This window comes from Vigna angularis, chromosome 2, assembly GCF_016808095.1.
Source record: "Vigna angularis cultivar LongXiaoDou No.4 chromosome 2, ASM1680809v1, whole genome shotgun sequence".
NCBI lineage: Eukaryota > Viridiplantae > Streptophyta > Magnoliopsida > Fabales > Fabaceae > Vigna > Vigna angularis.
The window spans coordinates 47,493,524-47,510,512 of record NC_068971.1 but is presented as its reverse complement, the minus strand read 5'-3'; the positions used below and the strand labels follow the sequence as shown (position 1 = coordinate 47,510,512).

At 28.9% G+C, this 16,989-nt stretch overlaps 1 protein-coding gene across 1 annotated transcript; it reads left to right on the top strand.

Moving 5' to 3' along the window:
* The first annotated feature begins 862 nt into the window (after positions 1-862).
* Positions 863-2,980, top strand: LOC108328120 (transcription factor MYB20). The gene is made up of 3 exons (XM_017561928.2): positions 863-1,207; positions 1,457-1,586; positions 2,172-2,980. The coding sequence occupies exons 1-3, from the start codon at positions 1,075-1,077 to the stop codon at positions 2,890-2,892; spliced, it is 984 nt and encodes a 327-aa protein (XP_017417417.1). The 5' UTR covers positions 863-1,074; the 3' UTR covers positions 2,893-2,980.
* The last annotated feature ends 14,009 nt before the right edge of the window (positions 2,981-16,989 follow it).

Below are 16,989 nucleotides of genomic sequence, written 5' to 3'. Positions count from 1 at the left end.
CATTTCTCGTTATAAAAACAACTCAGGAGTTTTTATAACAACTCAGGAGTTTATATTTGTTTAGACACAGGTGACCGTCTTTTCATTTGTTTTTATTTTTTTTCCAAGTGGTTCTGACTTAAGTAATGTTATGAAATTCCAAATACAACAAAAGTAACTCCTGTAAAAAAAATTAATAATTCGCTGTGTTTACAAAAGCTAATTTTTTTTTTATCTCCTTAAAAAATACAATTGATGATAAGAACCTCATAAATTAACTTTTAGTTATGTTTCATAATAACATATTTAAAGACGTGATGTACTTGAGTAAAATATTAAAATTTGTGTTAAGTGGATTGACAATTTTGAAGGGACAGTAACACAAGAAAGAAAAGAAGTTGTCGAAGAGTTTTGCATTTACATTGATTGTGTAGATTAATGGATTTTTATATTACCAGAATGAGGGTGTGAACCCTAATTTTACAGAGTGGCGTAAATTTGATAGTTGTTGTGTTGGTGATAACGACGGCAGTATAAACGAAAATGTCAACAAAAAAAAAGGGAATGGGAAAAAGAGTTGGTGATGTATGTGGTGCCATTATTTATGGAATTTAAGTGTTATTTGTTGTATTACTGTTTTTGGAGAGGATTGAGTTAGTGGAGTATCTCACGCTTCCAACCAAAGCAAAGAAGTTTGATGATGTGGTGTTTTCTGAAGAAGACGTAGCACGTGTGGACCGTGTCACATCCCTGCAGAACACGTGTCAGTCTCCACTGATAATAAAATAAAAGGTAAATAAATAGGTAGTAAAGAAAGTTATTAAAAGAGAAATGAGAAATTGTGGTGGTGGGGTAAGGGGAGTTTTGAGTTAAGAGGGCGTTGAATTTTATATATAAATAAGTAGGTGGTGGTGCTCTATCCCACCTTGTTATGTGCATATTCTTAGGAACTCTAAGTCTTCCTCTGTCTCTCTCTCTCTCTCTCTCTCTCTCTCTCTCTCTGTATATCAATACTCATCTGAAACCTCTGGTTTGAGGGATCAATTGCAGATTCCAGGTACACTTTCTTGGCATTTGAGTTGTGTGGAACACAAAATGGGAAGACAACCTTGCTGTGACAAAGTGGGGTTGAAGAAGGGCCCATGGACTGCAGAGGAAGATAAGAAACTCATCAACTTCATCCTTACCAATGGCCAATGTTGCTGGAGAGCTGTCCCTAAACTAGCAGGTCCCCTTTCTCTTCCTGCATGTCTTTATTCTTCAACACACTTTTTTCCTTAATGTCTTTAACCATTTGCCTTTCCGAACATTTTTGTTTTTTGCATGTCTTTTGAGCATTCTAATCGCAAGTAATCAAGAAACATTATGGCTTGTGTTGTTTCTTGAACATAATGATTTCAGTATAGCTTGATTTCACTAGCATGTTTTGTAATCACTGCATGCTGACTTAACAAATCTGTCTTATGTCTTCATGCAGGGCTGTTAAGGTGTGGCAAAAGTTGCAGGCTCAGATGGACAAATTACCTCAGGCCAGACCTCAAGAGAGGCCTTTTATCAGAATATGAAGAGAAAATGGTCATTGATCTCCATGCTCAACTTGGCAATAGGTTCTTCCTCCACCCGCTCTGTTTCCCCTGTCTCTTCTGCATGTTTGGCTTTTTCCTTAATCAACGTTTTTTTTTAATTGATTAAATAACCGGTACAGTGTTCTTCTGAAATATTAGACTAGGCTAATCTAAAAACATTGTTTTATATAAAATTAAAACATATCTCAATCATGTCAAAAGCAATAACTAAAACAAAGTTATCATTTCTATTATACACGCCCTCAAGTGGCAATTTGTTTATTCATCAAAAACACAAAACAAAACATGGTCCCATGGTATCACACTCCCACAAGAAAACGTATAAAAATTGCAGACCAACTCTATTTCTTCCTTAGTATTTTTTAAAAGGAAAGGAACTGTATGATTGTAGTTATTTCATGTTGACTGTAAGGGGAATCATTAATATAGAAATGATCCCCAAGTTTGTCTTACGAGCAAATTTTCTGATTTTGTAACTTCCATGACGTAGTTATTTTTCCTTGTAAACATTCCAAGTAGGAACTTTTTTACGGAACCACTTTTTTTTAATATAACTGGGTTCCTTCCTGTACTGATTTCTGATGTTTTGTTTTCTCACTTGTGCAGGTGGTCTAAGATTGCTTCTCATCTTCCAGGAAGAACTGATAATGAGATCAAGAATCACTGGAACACTCACATAAAGAAAAAGCTCAAGAAAATGGGAATTGATCCTGTTACCCACAAGTCACTTTCCATTACAACTGAGCAAAGCCAAGCCCAACCAGATCAACAACCCAATCAGCCATTGCAAGAACCACAAGATCAGCAACAAGCTATCCAAGTTGAGGAAGACCCAAAATTTGAGCCTGAAAATGGGCAAAACAAGGAGCCAGAGAAGGCAGAGACTTCATTTGATGTATCAACCATCACCGAAGAAGCTAAGGAGGAAGACCAAATCATGATACCCCTTTTTGAATCGATAATGAATGAGTTATTCACTGATGAAGTTCCCATTATAGAGCCCAGTGAGATATTAGTTCCATCTGCTACTTCCACTTCACCAACCACTACATCATCTTCAACGTCATCGTCTTCATATTCAAATTCCCCCAACTTCTTTGAAGACCTGCAGCTCCCAGATTTTGACTGGTCTGATGATTACAATGATACTAAGATTGACAACAACAATAGCAGTGTGGCCTTGTGGGATGATGACTTGATTAGAAGTTGGAATATGCTTATTAATGATGATGGCGATGGTGACAGAAAGCAAGTGTTTGACACTTCTGCTAATCAGTACCCAAGACTCATCATGGATTCAGAATCTTGGGCATATGGGTTGTTTTGAGTTGAATTTTTTTTCTCTCCACTTCTTACTTGTAATGTGCTTGTAAGTTGTTGCAAAGAATAAAAAGTTAATCAGAATTCAAACAGAACCGCAACTCTTGTTTAGTATGTTATCCACTTTTTTATGCCCCAACTTTTCACTCTATAATCAAGGGAAAAATATATCTGTATAAGGTAGTCCAAAATGTCCTCATTTCTAACTGCTGGTCAGGGTATACATGATTATACTGGAAACTTGAAGCCCTTGTTATCAATTAAATGAAACTTTACCTTGTTTCTTACTATGTAAACAGTAGGAAAAAGGAATTTAAATAAAGAAAAATAAAATTGTATTCTTGAATTTGTGGTAAAACTAAAAATTTGTGCGCATTGTAAAAACTTAGTTGTCTTTTCGCTTCCGGTTAAGCAATACTAACTTTTTCCGTATTCATCCTTTTTTTTAGTTGCTTTCTAAGTCTACATTTCTGTAGCAATCTGTATTATTTTATTGAGGCAACTTGGTTCTTTCCATTTGCGATAATTTAAATAAAAAGTTGAACTACTCTAAATTACTACGGGGTAAAACGAGAGAAAAAAAAAATAGAGGAACATTTCCAATTAAATTTCAACATTCAAAGGTAGAAATTTGTCGTTTTTATAACTTTTTAAAGACAATAAATATCATTTACGAAAGACAATTGTGTTAGGATAATTATAGTATTGTCTTTCTAATTAATTGCAAATGTATGTTTGGAGCTTCAACTTAAGAAATATTGTTTCAGTTAATGTGTACAGAATGATTTGTCTTTTTTCCTTTTTACTTGAAATAGTTATAATTTTGATATAAAATAATTAGGAGTATTTATTGGATTCAACGCACTCTGAAGCAAGCATGAGAAATTTATATGGTATTTTTAATTATCCATATTCTGTTATTTTTTCCTTTTAATCGCATTCCATTTAACAGCAGTCATCTTATTACAGTTTTAGAAGGAACCTTAAATGTTTGGTAAAAAGGTTGAGGTGTGGGAAGACAAAGATAGGTTTAGGATGATGGTGGTGGGTTAAGGGGTTATGACAACGACTGCCCAATGCTTCTCTTTCACTGCTTAAAATCTACTCCGCTCACACAGTATTAACTACAAATAGTAAAATTAATAATAATAATAATTATTATTATTATAACTTCATCCAGAATTTAGTTACACATCACCTTATTAAATGAAAATAAAAAATTAATAAATAAGTTAAAGTAGCATAAAAATCAACTATAACTTTACATGCAGATACTGCATAATTATGTTATTGATTCTGCTGCACTGCACTCTTGATGGGTGTTCCATTGGGCTTGCTTGGGTGGAGGTTTTATTACTTGGTTCTGAAGGTAAGATTCGCAAAACCCAATCATAAAATACGTCTCAAATACGAACATCTACGATTGTCTATACGTTACATCATGACAGCCACCATATCTTATTTGTAAGCTAAGATTACTGTTTCTTTCAAAAGCTGTCCATAATAGGAACAAGATTGTCAAGCTTAATTATGATGTATCATATGTTATATCTTTATTAAATAAATGATTTATTAGAGAAAATGAAATGAGAAAAATATATGTTCTAAGACACAGAGGAGTTTATTTGATAGCATGTAGTGACGTAGGTAAATAACTGATAGAGTAGAAAATCGAAATATATATAAGTTGAAGTCAATGAATAAGTGTGAAGAGAAAGAACGGGAAGGTTAGAAGTGAAGGAAGAAGGAAGGTCTCGTGTGCATTCAGTCAAACATGTAACCTGCAAGCCGCGTTGTTATAACTTACATTGTCACATATATTTTCTTTACATTCTTCGTAATCAATCCTCTACTTATTCATCACTCAAATTTTGACTCCTACTTCCCACTTTATATTACATCTTAAAAGAATTCAGTTCATCAATTTGTATACATATATAAGTAATTTTTGTTTTAAGTTTTTAATAACTTTTTCAAAATTACCTGCGTGACAAAAGTAAACATTTCGATTCAGTTAACCTTTATTGGTTCTACTTTCCTTTTATTCATTCCACTTAAAACATATGTTAAACATTCTATAACAAAAAATAATATGCATTGTTACTTGTAGGAAACAATGTATGATCTTATAATAGAAAATATATTAATTATTATTATAAAAAATATTAGCGGATCATTCTATCTATACGTGTCCATTTTTTATATTTTTATTTCATTTTATTTTAAAAAATTCAATTTAATATCATGTTAATTTTATTTTTATATATTTATTTAAACAAAAAAATGTAGTTTTATTTTTATATATTATATGTATTCTGTAATTTGAATGAAAATAATATTGGAAAATTAATATAAATTACATATTTGCTTAAAAACGAAAGAGAAAAAAATACGTAATTATATTATAAAATATTATTGCTTCTTGTTATTTTAAGTAGATATATTATTTTCACTACTTTTTTCTCTTTATTTTTATGTAGGTATTAAACAATAGTGGTCAGATTTAAAATATTAAAACTTTTATGTATAATTAAAGATAAAATAAAAATATAAAATATGTATACAAAGTAGAAAACAAAGATCTACCAATATATTACAAATCAATTAAAATGGTCAACTTAGTAGAAGACATAAATACAAGATACATATATTCTTTTAGAGATTTAAACAAAAGTTTTATATTATTAAATATCCAAATTTAAAAATACATTAAATATAATATTGTTCAAATATATATATATATATATATATATATATATATATATATATATATATATATATATATATATATATATATATATATATATATATATGGGGTTTGCTAACGCGCGTACGCCTGTTTTTCAGTTGGTACATTTTAGCAATGTGTACCGGATTTTAGTAGACAAAAATATCCTTATATATCATGGATTTTAAGTTTTAAGGTTAAGGGTATTTTAATAATTTTCATTCTCAAAACTTAAAAAAAAAAAAAAAAACCCCAAACCCTTACTCACCTCTCTCATTCATTTCAATCATTTCGAATTGAAAAAAACATTTGCCTTTGTAAAGAGTTGAGTCATTGACATATTCACCTTCAGGCAAAGGTTCATTCAAGATCTCTTCAATTTCACCATCTTCACTAACCTCTCTAATTTCATCATCTGCATATGTTGAATCATCATCTCTAAAAAAACCCTCCAGGCCAATTACCAATTCTTTTGGATGTCATTATACTTGTGAAAATTAGATAAAATTATATACGACAAAAATTATAAAATGAAAACTCATTATAAAGTCATTTTTTGTAAGAAATTGTTTAACAATGAGTGTTTCTGAATTTTTCCAGGCCAATTACCAATTCCTTTGATGTCATTATGCTTGTGAAAATTAGATAAAATTAGATAAGACAAAAATTATAAAATAAAAACTCATTATAAAATCATTTTTTGTAAGAAATTGTTTAACAACGAGTATTTCTGATTTTTTCCAGGTCAATTACCAATTCCTTTATGTTTGTAAAAATTGGATAAAATTACATAAGACAAAAATTATAAGATGAAAACTCATTATGAAATCATTTTTTTGTAAGATTGTTTAACGGCAAGTGTTTTTTATTTTTTCAATTGGGGCTACAGCAGGGATGACAGAGAAAAGATTGGAGTGAGAAAGATGAAAGAGAAAGGGTTGAGAGAAATTTTTTATTTTTTCAATTGGGGCTACAGTAGGGATGACAGAGAAAAGATTGGAGTGAGAAAGATGAAAGAGAAAGGGTTGAGAGGAATGAGAGAGGTGAGTGGGTTGAGAGGAATGAGAGAGGTGAGTAAGGGTTTGGGGGTTTCTTTTTTTTTTTTTAGTTTTGAGAATGAAAATTATTAAAATACCCTTACTTAAAACTTAGAATCCATGATATATATTGTCTATTAAAATCCGGTACACATTGCTAAAATGTACCAACTAAAAAACAGGCGTACGCGTTAGCAAACCCATATATATATATATATATATATATATATATATATATATATATATATATATATATATATATATAATGTGGTGAGGATAAATAGAGCTACAATATATATCTCTTTTATTAAAAAGAAAATAAAAAACTTTGTAAAAAGTTTCACTTGTAGTTGACTCGGTCTTCCGTTGACATGTACGACTTTTCATTTTCAAAGGCCTGCATAATATTGATTTTCACAGTATAAAAAGGATCTTAGATATTTGTAAACAAAAAATAAATAGAAAACATTTTAAGTTTCTAAAGTATTAAATGTTATACTTTTCGTAACTCTAAAATCATCATACATTTGAAATATTTAATATATAACAAAGGCACAGGAAATGATGATACTGACAAAAGGTTGTTAATTAGTAGATGATCTATTATGTTGAGATTTACCAAAAAAGAAAACTCATTAAACAAAATAAAACTAGTAATTTTGAATAAATTAAAAAAATTATATATGTTTAAAGGAGTGTATTTTTAATATTCCAGATTGAGAACATTTAAGAAGGGGTCATAAAAGAAAATAAAAAAAGTGATTTAACGAATAATGTATGATTTAGTATGTTAAATAATTAAAAAAGAAGAAAAAGTAAAGACATTGATTATGTTTGTGTGTGATAATTTATGATTTGACAAAGTGTTTCTTCCTTTTACTTGAGATGACGGCAGGTGGAGAAGATTAAAAAATGTAAATAATTACCACTTCCTTTTGAAAGATGATAGTACACGCCTAGCATAAAGGAGGCTCAAAACGCGTATGAGATAGAATTATTGTAATATTTTCCCAAAATTTGAGGAAGATATACAGAAAATGAAGGAAACCTTAGTTGTTTGATAGTGTAAGTACAACATGATTCAAATAGAATTGACCTGAGAAAGTGGAATAACTGAAAGAGTTGAATTCTGTATCGCACATTGTTTTGTTTTGGTCATAGTCCTTGGTTACAGGGTCTTTGAAAATGGAGTTATGGATTTTTTACAATGGGTTCAAATTTTTGGACTTTGATTAAGGTATTGCAATGAGTTCACACACTCTTTTTGGCACTTATTGTCTTTGCCCCGACGACAAAACCTTAATTTCATGGCCCTCGCATTCATATTGCCACTTCGTATGTCAAAGGTTGTCCTTCTGAATGTGCCAAGATTCCGCGTTCTCTCCATTTCATACTTTAGTCTATGGCTTCTTTAATATTCTTAGAAATGATTGTATAAAACCTTTTAATATTGACAGTTATGTAAAATTCTACTTATTCCTAATTACTCTATTTATGAATAAGACTTTATTATGCTAAAATTCGACTCTTTAATCAAATGGCTATATTAAAGGATTATTTGATATGAAGGTTCTCTTACATTTTTTTAAAAGCCAGGTTATTTTATATTTTTTTGGAAAGACAAGTTCTTTTAAGAAAATCCAATAACTCATGATTGCCAAAACTCACTTTTCAATTAAACTTTTCACTGTTTTCTTATTGGGTGAAGGACATTTCTTCAAAAGTTGCCAAGAGTACTTAAAATGTGAAAATATATATAAATTACTTTTTTTAATGATGGAAAATAGTTAGTGTTTTGATCACAAATTTATTACATGTATTTAAGGTTACATGATGGATGAGTTATATACTTTTGAGTGAGACTTTTCAATGTCCACTTTGAAATTTTGTGACCTCGTTACGATTTTATTTGGAAAGAGTACATCAACAGGTTAAGAAATAAACTTGTTTATAAACTACTCGTTTATTTCAATTATCAAGGAATAAAAGTTACATAAATCCTCTTTCTTTCTACAAATATCATGAATGTTATGAGACTGAGTTAATTACTCTATTTAAGATATCATTAACCTAATTTTCATATTTTATAAATATCATTGAAATAATTAAAAGATTACTCAATTTTAAGCCATCGACTAAATATTAAGCTTCTATGAAGATCTTTTACTTTTGTAAGGTTATAATTTTTTTTGTTGATGTAGAAGTGTGTATGAGTTTGGATTTCCAACCCACAACACTCGCAACCATACAACATCCGGAACTTAAATTTTGAGTTTGTTTGAATAGTGTTTTTTTTAATTTGATTTATTTAATATATAAGTTAAAGGTATGTGGCCATCACTTTTAGAAAAATTTTATTCAACCGTTCCCACTTTTCTGTAAAATTTGGCTTGGCTTTATCCTATATGGAGCCAAAGAGTTGTTTTCGTCATTTTAAAATAAAACAAAAAATATATCTAATATTGAAGTCATATTAACGAAATTAATTTTTATTTTAAATATAGTGATTTGTTATGTAAATGAATGTAAATTACAATATATTTACGTGTTTTAAAAAGATAATATTACTTTTGCTTTTAAAATATAATCATTATTTATAGAATGATAGATAAAGTTTATTTGAGGTTGAATTAAACGGAACAATAAAAAATAACCAAATTCAATATAAGATGCAAATTATTTTTTGTTCTATCTTGTTTTATGAGTTTTTGGAATTAATCGAGGAAAATATCTTTACAGTTCTAGTTAAGCAAGTTCTATGAATGAATTTGCCACTTGTTTACAATTTAATATAAAATAACAGTGATAATAAAAAAAAGTGTATAAATTAAGTAGTGTATTACATTACTGTTCGATCAATTATAAGTTAGAAGATCAATAGGTGAAAAAGTCCAAAAAAAATTATCATTAAAACTGGACAGTAGAGGAATTAAGTTAATCAATCATCTATCAAGTTAATTAATCAATGTTAAACCTACTTAGGATAAAGTGTGATTATATACAATTTGATATAATTAGACTTTTATTAATAAAAAACTCAATTTATGAATACAAGTTTAAGGTAAAGAAGTAAGTGATTTTGCATTTACTACCTCATTAATACTTGAACTATCAAATCTTTATTGACTTTAACATCAAAATGTCTTTTACATGTAATTTCTAAATTGAATAAATGAACGACATGAATAAATGATAAAGACAAGTAATTGTGAAAAGATTTGAAGTGAAAGATAATATTCAAACATTTTCATAGTCTATGAAACGTTTAAATGTGACTTTCACCTCAACGTCAAAACAAGGAAAAGTAATTTTTTAAATATAAATACTTTTTTAATTTTGTTAATTTTTTTTTGAAATTCAAGTCAATCTTAAAAAAAAAACTACGTAGGAATGGTGCTAATAAACTACAAACGAACTTTTTTAGAATACAAATTTGGGGACGAATTTCATGAATTAATTATGAAATTCAAATTCGAAAAGATATTTTTTAATTACTCATTTAATCCACAACACATCGCCAAACTAGTAGGCCGATCCTACCATAGAATCTTATGCATGAAGATGAAAACTATTTTGCTATTTTAATTTATTCAAACAATATGATGATGCCAAATTTGACAGATAACCCTCTTTCAAAGGGATAGTGACAGCTCTTCAGGTTAGATGAAAAATGTTTATTGTATTTATTTTTCTCTATTTTATTATAGAATTGTAATTATTTAACGATAAAAAGATAGGAAATTTCTAATAAATAAAAAAAGAAATTGAAAATAAAATACTCTGACAGATGAAAGTTGTAGAATTTTATTTTTGAAGTAAGTATTTGAAAATATAATTTTTGGGGAGCAAATTGGTTGAGAATTGACATTTGTCTGAGCAAGGTTCCGAGAATGGTTCACATTTATATCCACTATAACAAATTAGGACATGAGATCCAACAAGATGTGATAGTAAGTCTTAAATGGCATCGTATCATATCATCAACATCATTCTCAATCCATATCACCCCAAATGTGAAAAAGCTCCAACAAATACAAAGACGAGTGGAGTTGGAAACAGAGTGACACGACACAAAACCATGTTACCAATTTCGAACTCCTAAAAAGCCAGATCGAAAATCACTAATCTTGGTCTTCATACTATAATTACTCACATTATTGCAAACTCTTCATAAAATCATCCTCTCAATTAATTCCTTTTATTCTTCCATTTATGATGCCACGCACACATAAAAATGACATCTTATATATCGGGATCTCATACTTCTCCATCAAAACCACTATTTCTTTAAATTTTTATTTCTTTTTAATTACCTACATATTATATTTGTTTTCCGTTTTAGAATATTTTTTTTAAATGATCACTATGAAAATCTATCTAGTATAATTACTCAACCTCAACATAAAATATATACGCAGTTAATAAATGTTATCCAATATTAAGAATTAAAAAAAATTGAGAAATTAAAAAGGAGAATTCATAAAGACTGAAATTAAAAAGTTACTGGTTTTATAAAAATAAACATATATTTAAAAATAATTTATTTTTTATTTAGATTAAATAAAGACCATTGTAGTGTACTTAAGTATATAAAGTAATGATTTATTTTGTAGGATAAAGATGATAGTTTATGCTAAATAGTTGCGAAGAGTAAAGATGTGCCAAGTCATGAAAATACGCTTTTTAAGTGCGTGACAACCTGCGTGTACAACAGCACATTAATACCACATCCACGTGTCAATTTAATTTGTCAAAAATATTAATTTCTTTTGCAAGCATCACCATTATTCATAATTAAATATTTATGAAAAATTAATTAATTATCTTTATTTGATATTTAATCAACTTTCATTTATTTTTATTGTCATTAAATTAGTAATGTAAAATAAACTAAATAACCCGTAGTTTTATTTTATAAATTTAAATATACTTTTTCCTTCCGATACTTGCAGTGATTTAAATAAAATATTATTATTGCAGTAACGGTGTTCTGTGTGTCAATAAAAAAAATTAATAATATCTTGAAAAGCCTTATTTTATTTGGAGGTTTTAATTAAAATAATTTTTAATAATATATTTAAAATTGGTAATGACCTTTTCAATTCTTTTATTTCATAAAAAACGTATATATTATGTGCACAATAGCATTTTATTTCAGTCACTACGATAATGTTTTTAATTATAGTGTGTTCAATATAAAATTTAAAAATGTTACCGATATTTGATTGTAAATATATTATCATATTTAGCAATATGTCTTCCGTGAAACAAAGAAATAATAATAATAGTAATTATTATTATTATCATTATATAGTCACGTAAATATGTAATTAGAAAATATTTTAATTATCTCGTCTTTGACGACAAAAATATGAAGTAGTTATATTTTACATTAAACCTTTTTTCTTCAAACACTATGTCACAGGACGTCATAAAGATTTAGATTGAATTTCAAAATTGTAAAAATATGTAGAATTAATAAAGCTAGAAAAGTTGAAATAACTTTCTAGATTTCATGAGTAACCAAGGTTAAACAGTTTTTGTCGGAGCAAGATTATTGGTGACTACCACACAAAGTTTCTTATATGAGGTGTAGCTGAGAGAGTGATATGATTGGTCGACGATATATTATTTAGTGAGTCAAATAACTTCATTGCAATCGTTAGAAGGTTCAATCACATATCACTACTATACCTTTATCAATTTCGTTGATTGACTCCATAGTTATAATTACCATCATAATTATAACTTGGTGCGGCTAATCCCTCTTATCCTTCATACGTTGGATTCAGAAAAAACCAGTAGTACGTAATTGTCGATTAATAATCTAAGTGCAATAAACGTAATAAAATATTATTTATATTAATCCCTCTAACTATTCATTATTTTTTTAACAATTAATTTTGGGAGTGGAAAACTACAGTGGAGCAAACTCATTTTCTGTATACTAGGTAATTATTCCATGCATTATAGTCAATCTACACATCAGAGGAGGCAAGACCAAGTTAGACAAAGCAGGGTTGTGTGCTAAACTCTCATAGGCACATACCACTACAAATACATTTTCTTTTTCATAAATGCAAAGCACCATTTTAATTTTGTCTTATTTGCAAGAATCGTGATGACTGTATATTTTAAGAAAGCTATTTATGTTTATTCTATTCTAATTTCTTTTATCACTCAAGACATAAAATATACAGTAAATACAAGGACCTGAAATCATTTAAATAGTTACCACAAATGTACAAATTTCAAAGACACTTAAAAAAGAAGCAGGAAACTCTTTCATCTTTTCATACCATGACTTGAAGATAATTAGTTCCATCAAGCAGTAACCTGTAGCAGCTTCTATCAACATTCTACAGCAGTGGACGCATATATATCGGCAAGAGACTATTAATGTAGTAGCTTCTATGATAAGTATTAAGCATTGTTTCAAGGTTTTGTAGGTGAAACAGGCTATTGTTTTAAATATCTGATGTCAACTAGATAATATGAGTTTATAATATATAATTAATTGAGTATAAACTTTATTTTAAATATTAGTTTTGTTAGATAAAGTTAGATATAAAATTTATTTTTTTAAAATCATATCAGAATTATCCAATTTTTTATTTTTGTGATATCTATTATACTATTCATTATTATATATTGAATCACTCGTTAATATATAGTTTTACGTTTAAAATATATATGTTATAATATAAACAAATGTATTGAAGATCACACATAAGATAAATATTACAATATAGAAGTGAATTCAATCTCATATATTACCTTTTACTTTTATATTCTATTAATTACATTTCAATAGTAGCATTGCTTGATAGTCTTCAAAGTTTGTAAGTATTGTTTTCACTTAACCAAAATATTATAAATAAGATCAATGAACTAGTTATTAGCTTATTTAACTAATTTATAAATTAGTTTAACTAACATAAAATTGTTTGATATAAATAGCTTATTTTACAAGCTTTTAATAAAATAAACTAGTTTATCAGTTTGAAAAAAAAAAAGAGTTAGGAGTGCACCATACATAAACTAATTTATTAACTTAACTTGCTACCTACCATCTAATTATTAAGCATTTTTAGCAAAGGCACTGAAATATATATGCAGGTGTGCCTCTCTGAAGAGATGGGACCAACAGAACAGGGTTTTAGAGGATGGAAGCCAAGGCACTAGATAGAGATGAGCTTTTTCGAAAAAATGTCTTTGTTTTAATTTCCAGGTGATCAGAAAAGAAGGAAAGTGGATTGAAGATGATGATTGATTGGTGAATGGCTTTATGTGGAGCTTCATTTTCCTGTAAAAAAAAGTGCACAAACGAAAGCATAAACAACAGATACAATAATCATAGGATAAGCTTTTTCAAATATATAAATACATAAACTTTAAGATTATGTAAACAATTATTTAGAATCTCACTTATCAGATTTAGTTGGGAAATCTCACCAATTTGTCATGATATATTGTATTCATACATAATATGAAAAAAAAAAAGGATAACCTTTATTCTTATCTCGTATGAAAAAGGCCCCACATTTGTAAAAGTTGAAACCTTTAAACAAATAAAATATAGACTATTTTACTGGTATAACGAATAAATAATAAACAATTTTTAAAAAAGCTACACATTTATAAGTTTATATTAGTTTATTAAGAAACTTATTTATTTTATCTTTTTTCTAAAAATTTTATAAAAATTTAGTTTAAACAAATGTACAGAAATATTTACAAAAATATATAATTAAATTTAAAACGTGAAAAATTGTATTTATGGTATAATTTTACATTGTAATATCCAAAAATTAGAAGTTAATTGAGAAAGTGAAGAGAATTATGATGAATAAAATAAGGTATATGGTAAGATGGTGTCCCTTGGTTGGGGCGGTGCGACTTGGTGTACCAAAATAGATGGGACAGTCGACCCAAACAAGCATGAATTCCATTGGTGGATGTTGGGTCCCTCCTATTCTATGTGCCTCCAAAGTGAAAGAAAGTGTCCGATGCATGAGAATTCAGAACAAGAGTAACCCTCCCATCCTTTTCATCATTAGTTAAAATGAATCAATGCCCCAATGAGTGCATGTTTACAACTCACCTTTCACGTCTCCAATACCTTCAAATATATATATTACTATAATCCTACATGCTTCAATTTTTTTATTTTTTATTTTTTCATTTTTTACTTTTATCACTTTCATGCATACCACGTTTTTCTTTTTATAAACCACAAACACCCTCGTATATTTCATATTATTTAATATCACACCATTTCGTAATGCTTTGGTCATTCACAGGGTCATACGTTTCCTTTTAGGTTTAGAATAGCTTGCAAATTCAACGTAGTAGACTGTTCCATACTCTCCTAATGAATGTCTCAAGCAACAAATTAATAGCTTGTCCTATTAGTTTGGTTGGAATCACATTTTGGTATCTTCATTCTTCTCATTAACAGTTTGTATGAAAAGAATATATAATGAGAAAATTTTATCTAGCCGTGTAGTTTATAAAGAATCCAGAATTCCAAGTCAGTGGGTAGAAAGGGAAAGTTATGAATCAAACTTTGGCGTAGACTTTCCTTATTTTGTAGTTTAGATAGAACTGCCATGGCCATGGAATTCTTACTTACACTAGGTCCACATATCCACTACCATACCACTCATGTGTGAACGGGTCTATACCCCAGACTCTAAAGTTGAAGGTTGAAAAACTTTAGACATTCTTATCACCTAATGCTATGAAATTATAATGATCTTGGATTCAAATTTTACACAAACAACTTGTTATAATTCAAAGAAATACTCAATGACCGTAATAATTTTGTTCGGCTTAAACAGGATTTGATTCTTTATAGAATAATAGTGATAAAAAGAACCTGTAATGATCCAAATGGTAGGGTAATAACAGTTGTGAACGCACAGCAGGAACAAAAAGAAGACACAAGAGGTCAACGTTTTGTAGGGAAGCTTTTTTAATGAACGAAAAGTAAAAAAGACAAGAAAAAAAGGAGAATATAAATTCTTAATTTGAGGAAATTTTGCACCATATTAATTATGTATATATTAGTATATCCCAGACTTTAACCAATGAGCACATGATGAATGGATACCTGGAGATTTGATTGTTACATCCATTAATTTTAGGAAAAAGGTTATGTTGTGCAGCCACATACATTATTATGGGTTCTACAATGTTCTGAAGGTGCCACGGTGTCCCATATTGGGCACGGGAGCATTAGAGTATACGAGGAATAGACATGATGTTTTGGAGGGTACCCAACACAGCAATATAACAAATACATATGTGGGTGCTAGAGATACATAGCCATTCGGGCCAGACATTTTCTTTTGCCTTTTCATTTTAGTCTCTCACATTATCATTTCTATTTTCTATTATCTTCTTCTTCAATAATCTTTCGACACATGTTACCATTTTCGATTAGTTGCCACACCAAACATCATGTGCTTTCCAGAAAACCTATTCGTCAGTTTTGTTGCACCTCTCACTTTTTATTCATATGTATATGTTTCAATTTCTGTGCTGTGGCTTGCTTCCATTCGATTTTTCTTTATCAATTGAATTCGACATGACGTGAGAACTTGATCATGGTACAGTCATACATATATATATATATATATATATATATATATATATATATATATATATATATATATATATATATATATATATATATATATATGAGACAGTTGAAATCTGCTGTTAGAAGACGCACTTTTGGAGGAGAAATTGCTAGAGGACATGACGCTGATGATGAATGAATAAGCATAAGCCGGTAATCATTAACTTCAAAACTTTACTGTGTGATGAGTGGAAGTAACTGTAGAAAAGGAGAAAGGGAAAATGAGAACTTTTAAAAAATCAAACGTTACAAAAATATTAAAATATATTCTACCTAAACACTAAAAAGTATATATATTCTTTTATTTATATTTCTCAATTCGTTTTCTTTTGGACAAAACAAAGGGTCCTTAAATACAAAAGTAGAAAATAAAAGCCGACAACCAATATCAGCGGCGAATACTGATATTTTTCTGAATTTCTTTTGGGCCATAAAAACCCGTTGGAAATTATGAGTTGTGTTTTTCGGAAAAGATGTGGGCTTTTTTGTCTTCTGGGCCTTTATGTCTGTTCAAAAGTGGATAAAAATATGAGAGTTATTTCCTACACCACCCCACTTTGCTCCCTGTACCACCATATTTTTTTAAAATTCCAAAACTATTCTTTATATTTTAAAATATCCTACACCCCCACCTCTTTTCTTCAACGGATGTCAACATCCGTTAAAGAAAAAATTCTTCCACGAACGTGCCAC

Coding starts and splice junctions, on each gene's coding strand:
- LOC108328120 (XM_017561928.2), top strand. CDS start 1,075: ATGGGAAGACAACCTTGCTGTGACAAAGTGGGGTTGAAGAAGGGCCCA. Junction 1,208..1,456: donor AGCTGTCCCTAAACTAGCAG/GTCCCCTTTCTC, acceptor GTCTTCATGCAG/GGCTGTTAAGGTGTGGCAAA. Junction 1,587..2,171: donor CATGCTCAACTTGGCAATAG/GTTCTTCCTCCA, acceptor TCACTTGTGCAG/GTGGTCTAAGATTGCTTCTC.